Source organism: Pristiophorus japonicus, chromosome 18, assembly GCF_044704955.1.
Source record: "Pristiophorus japonicus isolate sPriJap1 chromosome 18, sPriJap1.hap1, whole genome shotgun sequence".
NCBI classification, from domain to species: Eukaryota; Metazoa; Chordata; class Chondrichthyes; family Pristiophoridae; genus Pristiophorus; species Pristiophorus japonicus.
In genome coordinates this window covers 42383992-42402088 of record NC_091994.1, presented here as the reverse complement: position 1 = coordinate 42402088, position 18097 = coordinate 42383992, and the positions used below count along the sequence as shown (strand labels likewise).

The following is an 18097-nucleotide window of genomic DNA, read 5'->3' as shown; positions in this document are numbered from 1 at the left end:
AGTCGCCTTGGCACCAGCTGTGCGCATGTGTGTGACACAGCCTGACCCTTTCTCCTTCAGTTTGACCCCTGCCTGACCACCTCCAGCGAAGGCCCAGTAGAAATGATGTCCAACATCACTGTGTCTGAGGCTGGTGGAGTGGCTCTCGATCACTCCTGAGGCACTGCTGCTGCCTTTTAATCACACCGGGTGGAATGCAAACGGGGACCTCAAGACTGTATAACGGTATGTTATTGAAACACCGTTTGTACTTTTTGACTTAACAGTGATGTGCTTTCTCACCCTTAAGACAATGGGCACAGCATAAAGAAAGCTGGCAACAAAGACCTAGGCCCTGTGCGATACTCGGTGATCGGGAGCAGAGACTCTGGGAGGTACGTTGTATTTAACCAGATCATTATCTGACCTTTTTATTTGGCTTTCAGTTGATTCGATAATTAAATGAATGGTATAATTTTTTTTCTCTCCTCTGCTTAAGGCACTGGGGTACCCTACCGAAATAGTAATTATTCCTGTCTGAGGGCGCATTGATATAGTGCCTTCAACTTCGATAAAACATCCCAAGGTGTTGCACGGAGGACTGGAGTGGACGCAGAGCCGTTCAGGAGGGTTGGAAGCAATGTTCCCTCCAGGCTGCGTGTGTGTGCGGCCGTGCAGTGATCTGAGAGACACCGCGCAGGCCGCTCACAGGCTTTTCCATTGGACATACTGCGCATGCGCAGGATTTAAAGGGACAGCGCACTGAAATAAACAGGCCCCGCCCTGATTATTTGCACCAAACTCTTTGCAAAGAGTTGAGGTTCATGTTTGGTGATCTGGGCACATCTTTCCCCAAACTACAACACTTCAAACATAACTCAATGGCTGTAAAGCGCTTTGGGACGACATGAGTTCCTGAAAGGCGCTGCAGATATGCAAGTCCTTCTTTGCAAAAGTTCGAGCACAACAAAGGGCAGCTTGGAGGGAACGTTGATTAGAAGAGGTGACGGTAGCTTGGCCAAGGAGAGAGGTTTTGGAGAAGCCCTTTAAATGCGGGAAGGGAAGCGGAGAAACAGAAAATGGTTTAAAAAGGGGGTTACAGCGAGTAGAGCTGCAGCTGCTGAAGATTCTGCCACTAAAGATGGAGTGGAGGGGTGGGGGAGATGGGAAGAAGGTTGCAGAGGGGGACAGGATGTGTGTGCTGAACTTAGCGTGACAGCAGCTATGTGACTGTGGAGGGCATCGCAGCCTAGCTTGTCCTGTTTTCTGTGCGTGCTCGATGTCCATACATTCACTTTCCAGCAGAAGGTGAGAACAGCGTTTGGAATCCTGGCAGATTCTCCTTTCCATAACCCAGGTGCATTGCATCCAATTTTAGAGCCCCTACCAGTGCCCTGACTGAGATTAGTAAACGTAGTGCAGGCCGACATCCCGGGAGCTTCCTACTTTTGTGTGGCTGAGGAACGTAAACCCTTCTGACCCATTGGGAATGCCTAGAATTAATATTTTAAATCATTTATTCAATGTTGTGCTCAACGTGATGAGAGATGTCTATTCTACAGTAAGGACATGGGCATCCATGAGATGTTCACCCAAAGTCCCATCTGTCTGCCTTAGGTGGACGTAAAAGATCCCATGGCATTATTTTAAAGAAGAGCGGTGGAGTTACCCTGGTGAACTGGCCAATATTTATCCCTCAATCAACAATAAAACAGATTACCTGGTCATTATCACATTGCTATTTGTGGGAGCTTGCTATGTGCAAATTGGCTGCTGCGTTTCCTACATTACAATGGTGACTACACTTCAAATGTAATTCATTGGCTGTAAAGCTCTTTGGGATGTCAAGGTCATGAAAGGCGCTATATAAATGCAGGTTCTTTCTTTTGATCTTTCTCTCGCTTAGTCGAGGCCTGATGAGCAGCAAAGTTCCATCTATTGGACCCCAACGGTGCACTTCAGTTCCCAGCCTTCACTGTTCCGCTGAAATCTGAGTGCCACTTTCGCGAATGAGAGATTTGAGTGACGTACTAACTTGTTTCCCTCTGCTTGCTGCAGGGATCCTCATACCCTCGTCGAACTGATGTCATTCACATCGGTGAACAAGTTCCAGCCCTTTAATGTTGCGATATCAAGCAATGTACTGCTGCTGGTGGTAGGTGTTCTAAGTTCTTACGTCTAAGTCAGTTGAACAATTGTTTTATAGTTTCTTTGCACAGCCCCTACCTTCACCTGCCAACCATCATTCCCTGACGGAGAGGGCTAATAGGCATTCAGGCCTCAAGTCTTGTCCAATACTGGTCTGCAACCAACCAATAGAACCTAACCCCTGCTGCTCGATGGCCTGGTGGATTAAAGTGTTACCCGCTGTACTGTTGAGCTACAAAGACCAGAAGGTCCTAGACTTGATTCCTCGACTGCATGCCGTTGGTTTGAGCTCAGTTCAAGTGGCAGGATTAGCCTTTGTAGTTTGGGGAGAAATCAGTCAGAGTTGCTGCTCCTCGTCACTATGCAGTAGCCCTAGTGTGACAGTGCATGTGTGTGGACATTGCATGAGGTCGTCTGGTCAAATAACTTGCTTGTATTTTTTGCCTGCGTGCACGTTATGAGGAATGACCTCATACAGTGACGTGCTGAAGAGTGGCCAATGCCTAACGAGCGACCGGCTTCCGCAGAGAAGTCGAGAACTGGGGAAGGGGGTGGAGTCTGCTCCCCTCGGCATTGGAGCTCCCTCGAGAGTCTGACTTGGACACTGTCACGACTCCCTTTTTTGAGAATCGCAATGATTGGGCAAGACTATCACTGATGAACTAAGTCTGCTGTACTAGTTGCACATACCGGTATAGTAATGTTACACTCTTTGGTCTCGGGGTGTATTGGCAGTGACAAGTTTGTGGGGGTTGGGCAGGGATTGTAGAACTATCCTTTCATGCCCTGGGGTGCTATTGGGATGGGTCACTAATTCAGTGCCCATCTTTCAAGACATTGCAATATTGCCAAGTGCTGGTTGAAGGGGAGAGGGCTGCTGAGTGACAACAGCAGCCATTTCATTATACTGCAGTTCTGAGCCAACACCATTGCATTGATCCCATGTATTTTCATTGAAAAACCAGAGTGAAGGGCTGATAAAACATACCAGTAACTCAACAAGTAGTGGTCCGGTGATGCCAAGCATTTAAAAGCCTGTATATTGTGCGAGGAAGAGTTCCCACAAACTCTGGGCTGTTAGAATTTAGTGGTCTGCACTGGACAAGTGAGAGTTAGGAGCTGATGCAATTAGTTAATTAACAACAGTGAGGATTCCGAGAGGAGAAAGCATGCATAGAACAGAGCATTCCCTCAATTCCTCAGTGGTCTTTTCCCATCTTATCCGAACAATCTTCTCGAGCTTCATGTTCTAGCTGTACACTGGGTTCCTGCCTGAATTACTCCCCACCCATCCATCCATCCTCCACTTTACCTCGGAGACTAATCTGCCAATCACTATAGCAACTCTGGCTAAATCGCTCCACTTTACATAGGTCTTCCTCATCTAACTCTGTCCGCATTACCCTCTATTCCCTTCTACTTCATCTGCTTATCTAGCCTCCCCTTAAATGCCTCTATACTATTTGCCTCAACCACTCGCTGTGGTAGTGAGTTCCACATTCTCACCACTCTTTGGATAAAAAAAGTTTCTTCTGAATTCCCCATCTTCCTCATTCTCTTCAAAGGCCTCTTAAAACCTTTGGGAACTGTCTCTTAATTCTTCCCCTATGTAAAACGCTCTGAATGTTCCTGTATGTGAGGGGACGCAACATGAATGCAAGTTGTTGCTGTGGTCGCAGCTGACATGAACGGAAAGTTCAGAACAGCAATGATGGCAATGGATAAGAGAGAAAAGCAAAGTTTATGATGAAAACGTTAATTTTTTTTAAAAGTTTTCCACAATAATTTAAACTGAATTTGAAAGTGATGCAAAGTAGAATTTGATGTGTGATAATGAATTGAGCGGGTGCACACCAGGTATTCAGTAATGTGGAACTCCCTCCTTCAATATTCCTCTTCCTGAAAACCTTTTATTCCTCTTTAGGATTTTCATTGCCACCTGACGACCAGTGAGGTGGTGGGCTACCTTGGGGGTAGGTGGGACACGAGCACACAGCGTAAGTACCTCCTAACTCATCCCTCTATACAATATATAGATAGAATATAGGTTGTATAGACACTGTATTATTTGAGTATGATACTGTGTAGAGAAAATACTTGGGTGTAAAAACAAAATTAAAGAAACCCATTTCATGATAAAATTATTACATTCTTCCATTTAATTGTCTTTAAAATGTTTTACGTAGAATTACATAGATTGGTCAACACAGAAACAGGCCATTCAGCCCAACTAGTCTGTGCCGGTGTTTATACTCCACACCTTCTATCTACCACATTTCAGAATATCTTTCCACTCCCTTGTCTCTCATGTACTCATCTAATTTTCTTTTGAACGCATCAAAGCTATTGGTCTCAACCACTTCCTGTGGCAGCAAGTTCCACATTCTCACCACTCTGGGTAAAAACATTTCTCCTCGTTTCCCGATTGGATTTATTAGTAACGATCTTGTGTTTATGACCTCTAGTGTTAGATTCTCCCACAAGTGGAAACATTCTCTCCACATCTACCCTGCCCAACCAATTCATAATTTTAAAGATCTTATCGGGTCTTGTCTATGTCTTCTCTTTTCTAAAGAAAAAAGCACGAACCTGTTCAATCTTTCCCGTTGCTGCAATCTCTGAGCTCTGGTACCATCCTTGTAACTCTTTCCCCCGCGCTTTTATGACCTTTTTATAGTATGGGGACCAGAACTGTGCACAGTACTCCAAGTGCAGCCTGACCAGGGTCCTATATGGGTTCAGCATAAATTCATTACTTTTGAATCTCCACTCCCCCCCCCCCCCCCCCCCCCCCACCCCGGCCTTCCTGTCTTGCTCTTTCTCTCTCGCTCTCCCCCCAGCTCTGTTTTTCTCCCTCCCTCTTTCTGCCTCTGGCTCGCAGTGTATTGTTAGATTGAAGCCGAGTTAAAATGGCCCAATTCTGCTAGAATAAATCCTGATTTGAATAGGTGCTACTATCTGTGAATTTTGTCCCACCCTCATTTACAGTACAGATCCCTGCTGACTGCTGTGTATGTTTTGACAGTGCTGACAATTCTCCGAGCGTTTCCATGTCGAATCCGCCTTTCCGACAAGGACGCTGCCTCTGCGGTCGAAGAAGAGGTAAAGCTCATCATTGTTTTCCCAGGTTTCGCTCCCTTTCCTGCGCTCCTGAAGATCTCGGCTCTCTGACTGGGTTACAGCACAGTAGGTGGCATGCACCCTCTGGTACATCACTCAAGTGCCATTATTCATGTGTGGGCGAGATAATGTCAGAAGGTTGAGCCCAATCCTGCCCTCTTCCACCACCTGTCCCACTGTAGATGGGATTTTTTTTGGCTGAGTTTGTAAATTGCTCTCTGTTCCATTTTGGACCACTCCCCCCAATTCCCTTGACATTGAGGGCAAGAGGTTACCAATGTCAATCTTATTGAGCCAATGACTACAGTGCTTGGGATAACCTCCTGTTTAACTAAAACTGTCAGGCTCCACAGCAAATTTCCTGGATTTATTACCGAGACAGAACGTTGATCACGGAGGGCTGTAGACCAGAGGTCACTTTAGCAGTATGACTGGGGTCAGATCAACGAATCTACCTCCAGTGCACATTCAGTCGTGGGTTTCAGGCCCATTTTGCCGTGAGTAGGTGTCAGGACAGGCCTGGCCTGGCCGGCTGGAATCTGATGGAGCAAGTTGTCGGATAGCTTTCCTGTTTTCAACTTTGTTTCAGACTTTCTAATTCAAGATTGAATTAAAAAGGAAAAACTCTTATTAAGGTTTAAAAACATCATGTACAGCAACCCGGCCTCTCCTAACAACCTGCATCTTCAGTCCTTGGTTACAGGTGTCTACCTCAAATCAGTTCCTGAATCGGTACATTGTCCGGGGTTGTCTGCAGATTACATTCTCGAGCTAATATACGACAGTTAGAATCTAACCTAACCCTCTCCGAGCTCATACTATCCAGGAGACCCACCTCCTGCTCCGTCGCCCCTACTCCCACCAAACTGTTGAGCACCCAACTTCCTCTCCTGGACCCTAAGTTTGCTGATATTGTTACTGGTTCTCTCTCCTCGGGTACTGTCTCCCTTCCTTTCAAATCTAGCGTCATCACCCCCTCTTCAAAAACTCCACTCTTGACCTCTCTGTCCTTGCAAGCTACCACCCCATTCGCCAACTCCCTTCCCCCTCCAAAGTCCTTGAACATGCTGTCGCCTCCCAAATCCATGTCCATCTTTCCCGCAACTCCATGTTTGAATCCCACTAATCAGGTTTTTGCCCGTCACAGTTTTGAAATGGCTCTTATCAAAGTCACAAATGACATCCTGTGTGACTCTGACCATGGTAAACTATCCCTCCTTGCCCTTCTCAACCTCTGTACAGCCTTTGACACGGTTGACCACTCCATCCTCCTCAAACGCCTCTCCACCATCGCCCAGCTGGGTGGGACTGCACTCGCCTGGTTCCATTCTTATCTATCCAGTCGTAGACAGAGAATCACCTGCAATGGCTTCTCTTCCTGCTCCCGCATCGTTGCCTCCAGTCCCCCAAGGATCTATCCTTGGCCCTCTCCTATTTCTCATCTACATGCTGTCCCTCGGCGACATCATCTGCAAACACAGCGCCCGGTTCCATACGTACGCTGACTACACCCAGCTCCACCTCATGACCACCTCTCTCGACCTCGCCACTGTCTCTGATTTGTCACACTGCTTTTCTGATATCCAGTACCAGATGAGCACAAATTTACTCCAACTAAATATTGAGAAGACTGAAGCCTTTGTCTCTGCCACAAACCCTAGCCACTGTCTCCATCCCTCTCCCTGGCAACAGCCTTAAGACTGAACCAGACCATTCGCAACCTTTGTGTTGTATTTGACTTGGAAATGAGCTTTTGACCATAGCTGCTCCATCACCAAGACTGCCTATTTCCACCTCTGTAATATCGCCCGACTCTGCCCCGCCTCAGCTCATTTCCCATTTACCAATCTCCCCTGTGTTTATTGACCTACATTGGTTCCTGGTCCGGCAACACATCAATCTTAAAATTTTCATCCTTGTTTTCAAATCCCTCGAAGTCCTCAGCCCTCCATATTTCTGTAACCGCCTCTGGCCCTGCAACCCTCTGAGATCTCTGCGCTCCTCCAATTCTGGCCTCTTGAGCATCGCCGATTTTAATCGCTCCACCATTGGTGGCCGTACTTTTAGCTGCTTAGGCCGCAAGCTCTGGAATTCCCTCCCTAAATGTCTCCGTCTCTTCACCTCTTTCTTCTCCTTGATGGAATGGTGACATATGTCTAAGTCAGGCTGGTATGTGACTTGGAGGGGAATGTGGAGGTGATGGTGTTCTCCATCCGCCTGTTGCCCATGTCCTTCTAGGTGGTAGAGGTCGCGGATTTGGGAGGTACTTTCGAAGAAGCCTTGGCAAGTTGCTGCAGTGCATCTGGTGCAAACTGCAGCCACGGTGTGCCAGTGGTAGAGGGAATTAATGTTTAAGGTGGTGGATGGGGTGCCAGTCAAGCTAGCTGCTTTGTCCTGGCTGGTGTCGAGCTTCTTGTGTTGTTGGAGCTGCACTCACCCAGACAAGTGGAGAGTATTCCATCACACTCCTGACATGTGCCTTGTAGATGGTGGGAAGGCCTTGGGGAGTCAGGAGGTGAGTCCTAATATTTCAAGAGGCTTGGTGTCAAATTTTGTTTGATCACTCTCCTGTGAAGCGACTTGGGATGTTTTACTACATTAAAGGCGATACACAAATGCTTGGTGTTGTTGTAACCCAAGAGAGTATCTATAAATGCGCACATTATTACTGCCCAGCGTGCCAGAAGCAACTTTCTGTTTGCATTTGAAAGGATTCAAAGGGGAAGCAAACACTGCATGTGCACGCGTATGACAGCATCAACGTGCTGTGCGCGTTCCGGGCCTTGGAATAGACCTTCACTACTAAAACGCAACAGGGCTGAGAGTGGGTATAACTAGTCTCCCTGACGTCTGCTCACAAACACATGCTGCAGTTCGTGCAGTGTTGCTGCATCTGAATTTGTATCTTCCCTGTACTGATCACAATTTCTCTTCTGCAGATTTGCCAGAATCTGTTCCTGCGGGGGCTGTCGCTGGTCGGTTGGTACCACAGTCACCCGTACACTCGCGCTCTGCCCTCTCTGCAGGACATTGATTCTCAGATGGACTATCAGCTGAAACTACAGGGAACCACCAACAGTTTCCAGCCCTGTCTGGCGCTCATCTGCGGTAAGGAGTTGATTGTGCATTAGTCTCGGGATACTGCCTTGAGGAGGCGGAACGAGTAATGCACTGGGTAAAAGGATGTCCGTGACGGTCTGAGGTAATGCACTGGTACGGCAAAGCAGGAGTGTGTGTAAACTATGGACTATGTGTCCCCTGGCAATCTGTGTCAGGCAACTCTGTCAAGCCTCCCTGATAAAGTGCAACATCCCCACTGACACCTGGGAGTCCCTGGTAAAGAATGCCCTAAGTGGAGGAAGTGCATGCGGGAGGGCGCTGAGCACCTCGAGTCTCATCGTCGAGATCATGCAGAAATCAAGCGCATAGAGCGTGCGGCAAACCAGTCCCACCCTCCCTTCCCCTCAACGACTATCTGTCCCACCTGTGGCAGGGACTGTGGTTCTCGTATTGGATAGTTCAGCCACCTAAGGACTCATTAGAGTGAAAGCAAGTCCTCCTCGATTCCGAGGGACTGTCTATGATTGACTGATGTGCTTCTGCTTCTCGATCATTGGTTTGTTCTGGTGAATTGTGTGGGTTTGGAAAGAGCTGTTACTGGTGCAGCCGCTTCATATGGTGGCTAACTCTTAAATCGTAACACCAAGATCTGTTGGTATTAGCGACTTGAGATATCTGCAAATTAGTGGGAGCGTGGATGTAAACTTTGTACCAGGTTTCCGAGGCTCCATCTGTGCAGACCACAGACAAATAGCTGTGGTTGAAAGCAATTTGCTGCTTCATTCTTTGGCTTGTTATTAGGTATTGCAATCTTCCTGATGTCTTTATGGTTAAATGCACCGTTCAGTATCATACTGAACCATACAGAGCAGAAAGGTCCCACCTTCAATCCTCTGGCTCTATCGAGTTAGTTCATTGCTGTCAACGGTGGCAGTTAAAGAGTCACAATTGGCCTTAGTGGCCTGGGAGCCATGGTCCCTGTGAGCTGCGCTTTGTTCTCTGCAGCCTGTTTCTTTTAATGTGCAGTCCCTTTAAATTTCTGCGCATGCGCGGTATTTACAATGGAAAAGCCAGTGAGCGGCCTGATTACTTAGAGGGAACATTGCCCGGAAGTGGTGGGGGAAGGTCAGCCAGGGTACCTGCTCCCGATCGCTGCCTAGTGACCCCTGTTGGAAGGTGCATGCATGTGTGGATGTTGGAACAGGGGGAACAGGCTTGGCTGTGATGACCCACATGCTTGAAGAGCCCGTTGACATTGAGCAAGTAGGTGCCAGAGAGCTGGCAACCATGAAATTGTAACTGGGAAAGAACTGGCTCCTTCAAGGGTAGGGAAAAGAACATTGCATGGAAAACCTAGTTGGCAGGATGGCGTTAAACTGCTGCACAACTTTGTTTGTTGGACGTGGCAGTGGGGCAAGTAAAATCAACACAAGGCAGAACAAACTAGGAACTCAGAAAATGGGGGCAATAGGGGATTAAAAGCTGGAAGGCCATAGGAAGGGAAGGTGGCTGGCAATGGGCTCGGGCTGGGTTAAGATGGCCAGCGTGTCAGAGCTGCAATGGTTCCTTGGAGTCTAAAACCAAGGACGGGTGTTGGATGCTGTTGGTGCAGATGGAATGTATCTCTGTCCTGTAGTATTTATTAACACCAATCTCCAAGGGAGGGAGAAACATCCTAACTGACTCTCTCTTTACTTAAGGGCCTTATCATCACGGAAACTCTGACTTGGAATCAAAAATGTCTCCTTTCTGGGTTCTGCCTCCTCCAGAGGTAAGTGACCTGTCGTTTTCAAATGGGTATTGTCGGGATCCTCAGTAATGCCACAACGTTCGAATGCCGCTAATGGAGTCAGTAAGCCTGTCTGTACGCCAGAATTATGGTTGGTGATGTCCTCTGAAGATGGGCCTCGATTCTTTCAGTATCTGAACCCGACCTGACATCAGTGCACGATTGATGGTGTGACTGATCCCATTTCTTACCAGATAAGAGCTTATTGAACAAAATTAGGGCTCGTGGGATTGAGGATTGGTTAACGGACAGAAAACCGAGAGTACGAATAAACAGGTCATTTTCGGGTTGGCAGGCTGTAACTAGTGGGGTGCTGCAAAGCTAAGAAATAGGAGCAGGAATAGGCTCTTTTGCCCCTCGAACTTGCTCTGTGATGTAAGATCAGTGCTTGGGCCCCAGCTATTCACAACCTATATCAATGATTTGGATGAGGGGACCAAATGTAATATATCCATGTTTACTGATGATACAAAGCTAGGTGGGAATGTAAGTTGTGAGGAGGATGCAAAGAGACTTCAAGGGGATATAGACAGGCTAAGTGAGTGGGGGAAAAAGCATGACAAATGGAATATAATGTGGAGAAATGTGAAGTTATTCACTTTGGTAGAAAAGCAGAGTTTTTTTTAAAATGGTGAGAGATTGGGAAATGTTGGTGTTCAGAGGGACCTGGGTGTCCTTGTACACGAATCACTGAAAGTTAACATGCAGGTACAGCAAGCAATCAAGAAAGCAAATGGTATGTTGGCCTTTATTACAAGAGGATTTGAGTATAAAAGAGTAAAGCTGCCTTACTGTAATTATATAGGGCCCTGGTGAGATTGCACCTGGAGTTTTGTGTACAGTTTTGGTCTCCTTACCTAAGGAAGGATATACTTGAGAGAGTGCAACGAAGGTTCACCAGAGTGATTCCTGGGATGGGGGGGATTGGCCTATGAGGAGACATTGAGTAGACTAGGCCTATATTCTCTAGAGTTTGAAGAATGAGAGGTGATCTCATTGAAACATACAACATTCTTACAGGGCTTGACAGGGTAGATGCAGGGAGGATGTTTCCCCTGGTTGGGGAGTCTAGAGCCAGGGGTCAGCCATTTAGGACTAAGATGAGGAGAAACTTCCTCACTTAGAGGGTGGTGAATCTTTGCACTTCTCCACCCCAGAGGGCTGTGGAAGCTCAGTCTTTCAACATATTCAAGACAGAGATCGATTAAATTTTTGAATATTAAGGGAATCAAGGGATATGGGGTTAGTGCAGGAAAGTGGAGTTGAGGTAGATCAGCCATGATATTGAATGGCGGAGCAGGTTCGAGGGGCCGAAAGACCTACTCTTAAGAACATAAACAGGAGTAGGCCATTTGTCCCCTTGAGCCTGCTCCACCATTTAATATCAACATGACTGATTTGATCATGGACTCAGCTCCACTTCCCTGCCCGCTCCCCATAACCCTTTATTCCCTTTTTCGCTCAAAAATCTGTATCTCCGCCTTAAATATATTCAATGACCCAACCTCCACAGCTCTCTGGGGCAGAGAATTCCATAGATTTACAACCCTCAGAAGAAATTCCTCCTCATCTCAGTTTTAAATGGATGGCCCCTTATTCTGAGACTATGTCCCCTAGTTATAGTTACCCCTATCAGTGGAAATATCCTCTCTGTATCCACCTTATCTACCCTCATTATCTTGTATGTTTCAATAAGATCGTCTCTCCTTCTTCTGAACTCCAATTAGTATGGGCCCAACCTATCTTCATAAGTCAACCCCCTCATCCCCAGAATCAACCTAGTGCACCTTCTCTGAACAGCCTCCAATGCAAGTATATCCTTCCTTAAATACGGAGACCAAAACTGTACGCAGTACTCTAGGTGTGGCCTCACCAATACCCTGGACAGTTGTAGCAGGATTTCTCTGCTTTTATACTCCATCCCCCTTGCAATAAACGCCAACATTCCATTTGCCTTCCTGATCACTTCCTGTACCTGCATACTCACTTTTTATGTTTCATGCACAAGGACCCCCAGGTCCCTCTGTGCTGCAGCATTTTGCAATTTTTCTCCATTTAAATTATATTTTGCTCTTCTATTTTTTCTGCCAAAGTGGATAACCTCTCATTTTGCCACATTTTTGCCCACTCACTTAGCCTGTCTATATCCCTTTGCAGACTTTATGTCCTCCTCACAATTTGCTTTCCCACCCATCTTTGTATCATCAGAAAACTTGGCTACATTACACTCGATCTCTTCATCCAAGTCATTAATATAGATTGTAAATAGTTGAGGCCTTACCTGTGAGTCAGCATCAAGCTGAAGCCAGGCTTGCCCCCCCCGCCCCCTTGCCCCTGGGCTGAGGGTTGGAGAGCAAACCACTGAGGGTGCTGCCCTTGACCTGGAAGGCCGGCTGCTGAAGGTGGTGGAGACGGAAGGGACTGAGGAGGCAGCAGTCGATTGAAATTTCTCGGGCTCCAGGGACTGCGTTCCACCAGCAGCTGCGATGGAATCGGGCCCACTGAATATTCCGTGCACATCAGGCGGGAGGTCCTGCGCAGGCTGCTCCCCAGTGACTGCCACGGAAAAAGATACTGCCCATGCAGCCACGCAGCAAATTTAAAGGGGCTGCGGACCAAAAACAAATTAGAGGCAACATCGGTGCGCACGTGGTGCTGCTGCTAATTAAGAGTCCCTTACCCCAGTAATGCCTCTTCCTAGTGTCTTGTTAACCTCCAATAGTGCTTCGCCCCGCACGCCTCGCCCAGTGTACTGTAACTGCACCGCACATGGGAAAACAGCAGAAAAACATCTATACATCAAAGTTAATCTCTATAATTATTATTTTAGGGACTGGGATCAAACCAGAATTTCCATATATGGAGATATTTGATATATCAAAATTCCAAATAACAAGACACGCGTAACCTTTTGGATTGGATCTTTTCAGCACAACGCAATCTTTTTTTCTTTTGTTCATTTGAAAAAGATTTTCTGTGGATTTATGATCTAAAGTGGAAATCTACAGCATCAGGTTATTATTCATCAGCACTATTAAATGAATCATCATCTGAATAACTTTAGAAAACCAGCTCTCACACTGAGTGTGACTAGGGTGAGTCATTTATCACCAGATACACTTTCCTGCCTCGAACTCTAAACTGGATTTGTAAAAGGGAAGTCACGTGACACATTTAATTTAATACTTTTTAGGAAAAAACAGATTGTACCGATAAAGGAAATGTAGTGAATTTGTAAACTAAGAACTTGCATTTATATAGTGCCTTTCACGACCTCAGGACATCCCAAAACGCTTTAGGTACTTTTGAAGTGCAGTCACTGTTGGAATTTAGGAAATGTGACGGCTAACTAATGAACAGCAATATGGTAATAACCAGATAGAATTAGATAAAATGTTTGTGATGTTGGTTGAAGGATAAATATGGGCCAGGACACACGGAGAATTCCCCTGCTCCTCTTCAAATAGTGCCATATGATCTTTTCCGTCCACCTGAGGGGGCAGATGGGGCCTTGGTTTGACATCTCGTCTTAAAGTCGGCACCTCTGATAGCGCAGCACTCTCTCAGCACTGTACTGTGGTGTCAGCCTGGATTAGGTCAAATTCAATAAACCTGATATAAGAAAATGACCCTGCAAGCTGGTGGGTTGTTGTAAAATCCCAACTGATGCCCTTCTCGGAAGAGAACCTGTTGTCCCTTCCTGGTCTGGCCTACACGTGACTCCCATCCCGCACTATGTGGTTGGCTTTTAATGCCCTCGGGGCCAGTAGGGATGGCCAATAAATAACTGCCTGGCCAGTATCACCCACGTCCCCAAAACAAAAATAAGTAAGGCTGCAGAAGAGATTTACTGAGGTGATGCTAGGAGTGACCGGGTTTAGTTCTGAGAGACCACAGATACTGAGGCAATTATTCAAACATAGAAGATAATGGTGTTCAAATTATGAGGAGTTTTAACTATAAATAAGGAAAACCATTTTTAGTGCTGATTAGAAGGTTTAAAATTAAGGATAAAGGTAGAGGGTAGGAGAATGTGTTTTTTTTTAAACGGAGCGGGTTAATGGGACATGGGACATGGGATGTCCTAGCAGAGGCAAAGGTGCAAGTAGAATCCATAATAGCTTTAAAAGGAGGAATCGATAAGTATTTGAAAAGGATAAAAGTGTGGAATGGGAATAATGGACTGCTTTCCAAGAGCCAGCACACAAACACTGGGCCAAAGAGTGTCTCAAGTGCCAGCTTGGATCGGAGGTAGTACACTCGCCTCTGAGTCAGAAGGTTGGGGTTCATGTCCCACCCCATGATTTGGATTATTTCAATGGTGATGGAGTGCTCCTTTGCTGGATGAGATGCTAAACTAAAGACACGAAAGATCCCATGTTACTATTCGAGGAAGAACAGGCTGATTCCCCTCGCTTCCCGCCCAATTCTCTGAGCCAATAGCGCACGAAGTGATCTTTAATCTCATTGCTGTTTGTGGGATCTTGGTGTGTGCAAATTGGCTGCCAGATATGCTTCCCAAACAACAGTGACCATACTTCAAAAGTACTGCAATGGCGTGTGGAAGCACTTTTGGACGACCGGAGGACATGAGTGTGCTATTTCAATATCAGTCCTTTTCTATCATTCCTTGTGTGCTATAAAATTCTGTGGGGTAGAAATTCAACTTGTGACCGCCCGCTTTGCACTTGAAATTCAGGTGGGGGAGGGGAGACCTGCCGCCCCTTCCTCTGATACCCAAAACGTGCCTGATGCAATATTCACGCGACCAGACCGCCCGTCTGAAACTGGCGTAAGACTGCCTAAATGTGCAAGTCGGGATCCTACGCAAAATTGCCTCGACCGGCGAACTGAAGTGGGTGCCCATTTGCCGCCGCAGCTCACCGAGTATTTTCCCCGAGTCCGGATCGGGCCTCACACCTGCAGGAAGTGGCTGCGTTCACCCTGGCCCACGGTTTTGGGCAGTAGTCGAATTTCTCGGCCATATAAGATTCCGTACTTGGGCAGCGATTTGCGGGTGGACAGCGAATGTAAAAATTAGCGGGAGTGGTCCCGGAATGTCGCAGTGGGACTGGTTATTTGACCTGCAGCATCACTGCTGTAGAGGTGCACTGAAGGTTTGGCCCTTTTATTGCTGATGGTCTGTGTTGCCACCATTTGTTCCTGGTCTGCTTATTGTCTCTGCTTTTAATCCATTTTCATTTCTTCTAGCAAAAGCCCAATGATTACGGTGTTCCCATGGAGGTCGAGATGACCTACGTGCAGGATACGTTTCTAACCTCTGATGTCCTGCATGAAATGGTACTTCTATTTTTTGACTGATGGACTTGGATTTGTTTCTCAAAATGAAAATGCACCTGTGAACGCTGGTTCTGTTCTCCTGGCCTGTCCACTGCAGCTGCAGCATGACCCACTGCTATTGGATTCCTGGTCGTCTACTACAAGCCGAACATTATAGAATCATAGAAAAATGATGACACAGGAGGAGGCCATTCGGCCCCTTGTGTCTGTGCCGGCTGAAAAAGAGCTACCCAGCCTAATCCCACCTTCCAGCTTTTGCTCCGAAGCCCTGTAGGGTACGGCATTTCAGATGCACATCCAAGTACTTTTTAAATGTGATGAGGGTTTCTGCCTCTACCATCCTTTTCAGGCAGTGAGTTCTAGACCCCCACCACCCTCTTGAGTGAAGAAATGTTTCCTCAACTCCCCTCTAATCCTTCTACCAACTACTTTAAATCTATGTCCTGTGGTTATTGACCCCTCTGCTAAGGGAAATAGGTCCTTTCTATCCACTCTATCTAGGTCCCTCATAATTTTATACACCTCAATGTAATCTCCCCTTGGCCTCCTCCATTCCCAGGACAACATCCAATCTTTCCTCATAGCTAAATTTTCCAGTCCGGACAACATCCTCGTAAATCTCCTCTGCACCCTTTCGAGTGCAATTACAGCCTTCTTGTGATGTTGAGCTACTTAAAACACTGAAGTGGTTTTATAATTTTTCCCCCCCCCCCATTTCTCCCAAGTGTCATCAGCCATGATCTTATTGAATAGTGGAGCAGGCTCGAGGGGCCAAATGGCCTACTCCTGCTCCTATTTCTTATCAGTGGCCTGGTCTCACCTGAGCCATGGAACTTCCTGCCAAAAGCACTTCATGAAACCCCTCTCCCATCCTTCAGGAGCCTCTAAAAAATAATTTCTTCAACTGTGCTTTTGGTCTGTTCCTCACGAGTCCCCTCCCCCTTCCCCTCCTCAGTCTTCTCGTATAAAGTGCCGCGAGGCATCCTTCTGCACAACACCAATGGTGGGAGGCAGACAGGAGTCGCCATTGGCAACCTCACGACCGGAGTCAAACATGGAGGCACGGAGACTTGGGAACAACAACAGTCTGTATTTATTTAGCGCCTTTAACGTAGTGAAACGTCCCAAGGCGCTTCACAGGAGTGTTATAAAAAATTGACTGAGCCGCATAAGTAGAAATTAGCGCAGATGACCAGAAGCTTGGTCAAAGTGGTCGGTTTTAAGGAGCGTCTTGAAGGAGGGAAGAGAGGTAGAGAGGTAGAGAGGCGGAGAGGTTTAGGCAGGGAGTTCCAGAGCTTGGGGCCGAGGCAACAGAAGGCACGGTCACCAATGATTGAGCGATTTATAATCAGGGATGCTCAAGAGGACAGAATTAGAAGAGCGGAGACATCTCGGGCGGGGGCGGGCGGGGGGGGGGGGGGGGAGGTGCGGTCGAGGGAGGGAGGGAGGTGGGGGTGCGGCGATTGGGGGGGCAGCGAGGCCATGGAGGAATTTGAAAATAAGGATGAGAATTTTGAAATCGAGGCATTGCTTAACCAGCAGTCAGTGTATTTCAGCGAGCACAGGGGCGATGGGTGGGCAGGACTTGGTGTGTTAGGACACGGGCAGCCAAGTTTTGGATCATCTCTAATTTACATGGGATAGAATGTGGTAGGCCAACCAGGAGTGCGTTAGAATAGTCAAATCTAGACTTAATCTCGAACCTCACAACCGAGTCAAATATTGAAGAGTGGGGTAGAGAAACCTGAAGGAGAGAAATAATAACCAGCAAGATATACATAATAGGAAATTTAAAAATCTTAATAAACCAGCCTGAGGGGAGAAAAAACAAACCTTCTTCCTGAGTTTTCTGGATAATTTCAATAATGCCCTTCTAGTCCCATCCAGTGGCCAGAACCTGCAAGTGTTGCAGACCCAAAGCAATTCTCCAATGTCACCGACTGGCGCATTCATAGGACAATATTATATCACAGGTAAACGTGGACACACTACATTGAAACCCCCTTCGAGTTTGTTCAAAGGGGGGGGCGGCGGGGGGGTTGAAACAGGACAGATGTGGCGATTTTAATAATCTGTAGATTTTATTGGAATTCCCTTGGCAGATGCTTCTGTTGGAATATTACAAAGCAGCTCCCGACATCGTGAAGTTCAAAGACAAATGGAATGAGGAGACAACATATTTAGATAAAATTAAAGTAAGTCGGCTTTTTCCCTCTGAATATTCCTGATGTATTTGAGGATCACGGATGGTGTGTTAAGATCTCCATGTGCATCTCGGAACAATCAAACATTCAGAAAACGTAGATTGAAGAACGGGGTGATGTGGGATTTTTCATTTGGGATCATCAGTAAACATTCTCGGGCACAGGCTGTGTGCAACTGCAAAGGTTTTCTGGAGAAGATGTTTCTTATTGGCAAATAGTGACTGCTCAGTGTTGCGCTTTGGCTTGTAAGTAACCCCAATCTGCGTGTGCACATTAACAATAACATTTATACACCACCTTTCATCATAGGCAGTCCCTTGAAGCGAGGGTGACTTGCTTCCACGCCAAAAAAGGGATTAGTTCCCAGGTGTTTCAATGAAGGACCCAATAGTCCAGATCCCGAACTACTTCGTGAAGGGTGGAAGATGCCTGTGCGTGGATTTTAACGTGTGGTGGTCGTTGCACACCAGCCACCACACAGGCTTGACAGAGCTAG

The 18097-nt window shown here is 46.8% G+C and overlaps 1 protein-coding gene across 1 annotated transcript in view; it reads left to right on the top strand.

The window, feature by feature from the left end:
- Positions 1-18097, top strand: part of mpnd (MPN domain containing) — a 31723-nt gene that overhangs the window by 10890 nt on the left and 2736 nt on the right. The window contains exons 5-12 of the mRNA XM_070860876.1: positions 290-374; positions 2038-2134; positions 4052-4124; positions 5153-5229; positions 8187-8355; positions 10008-10078; positions 15308-15397; positions 17500-17592. Of these exons, the coding sequence (XP_070716977.1) occupies positions 290-374; positions 2038-2134; positions 4052-4124; positions 5153-5229; positions 8187-8355; positions 10008-10078; positions 15308-15397; positions 17500-17592 (755 nt within the window). The remainder of the gene's footprint in view (positions 1-289; positions 375-2037; positions 2135-4051; positions 4125-5152; positions 5230-8186; positions 8356-10007; positions 10079-15307; positions 15398-17499; positions 17593-18097) is intronic.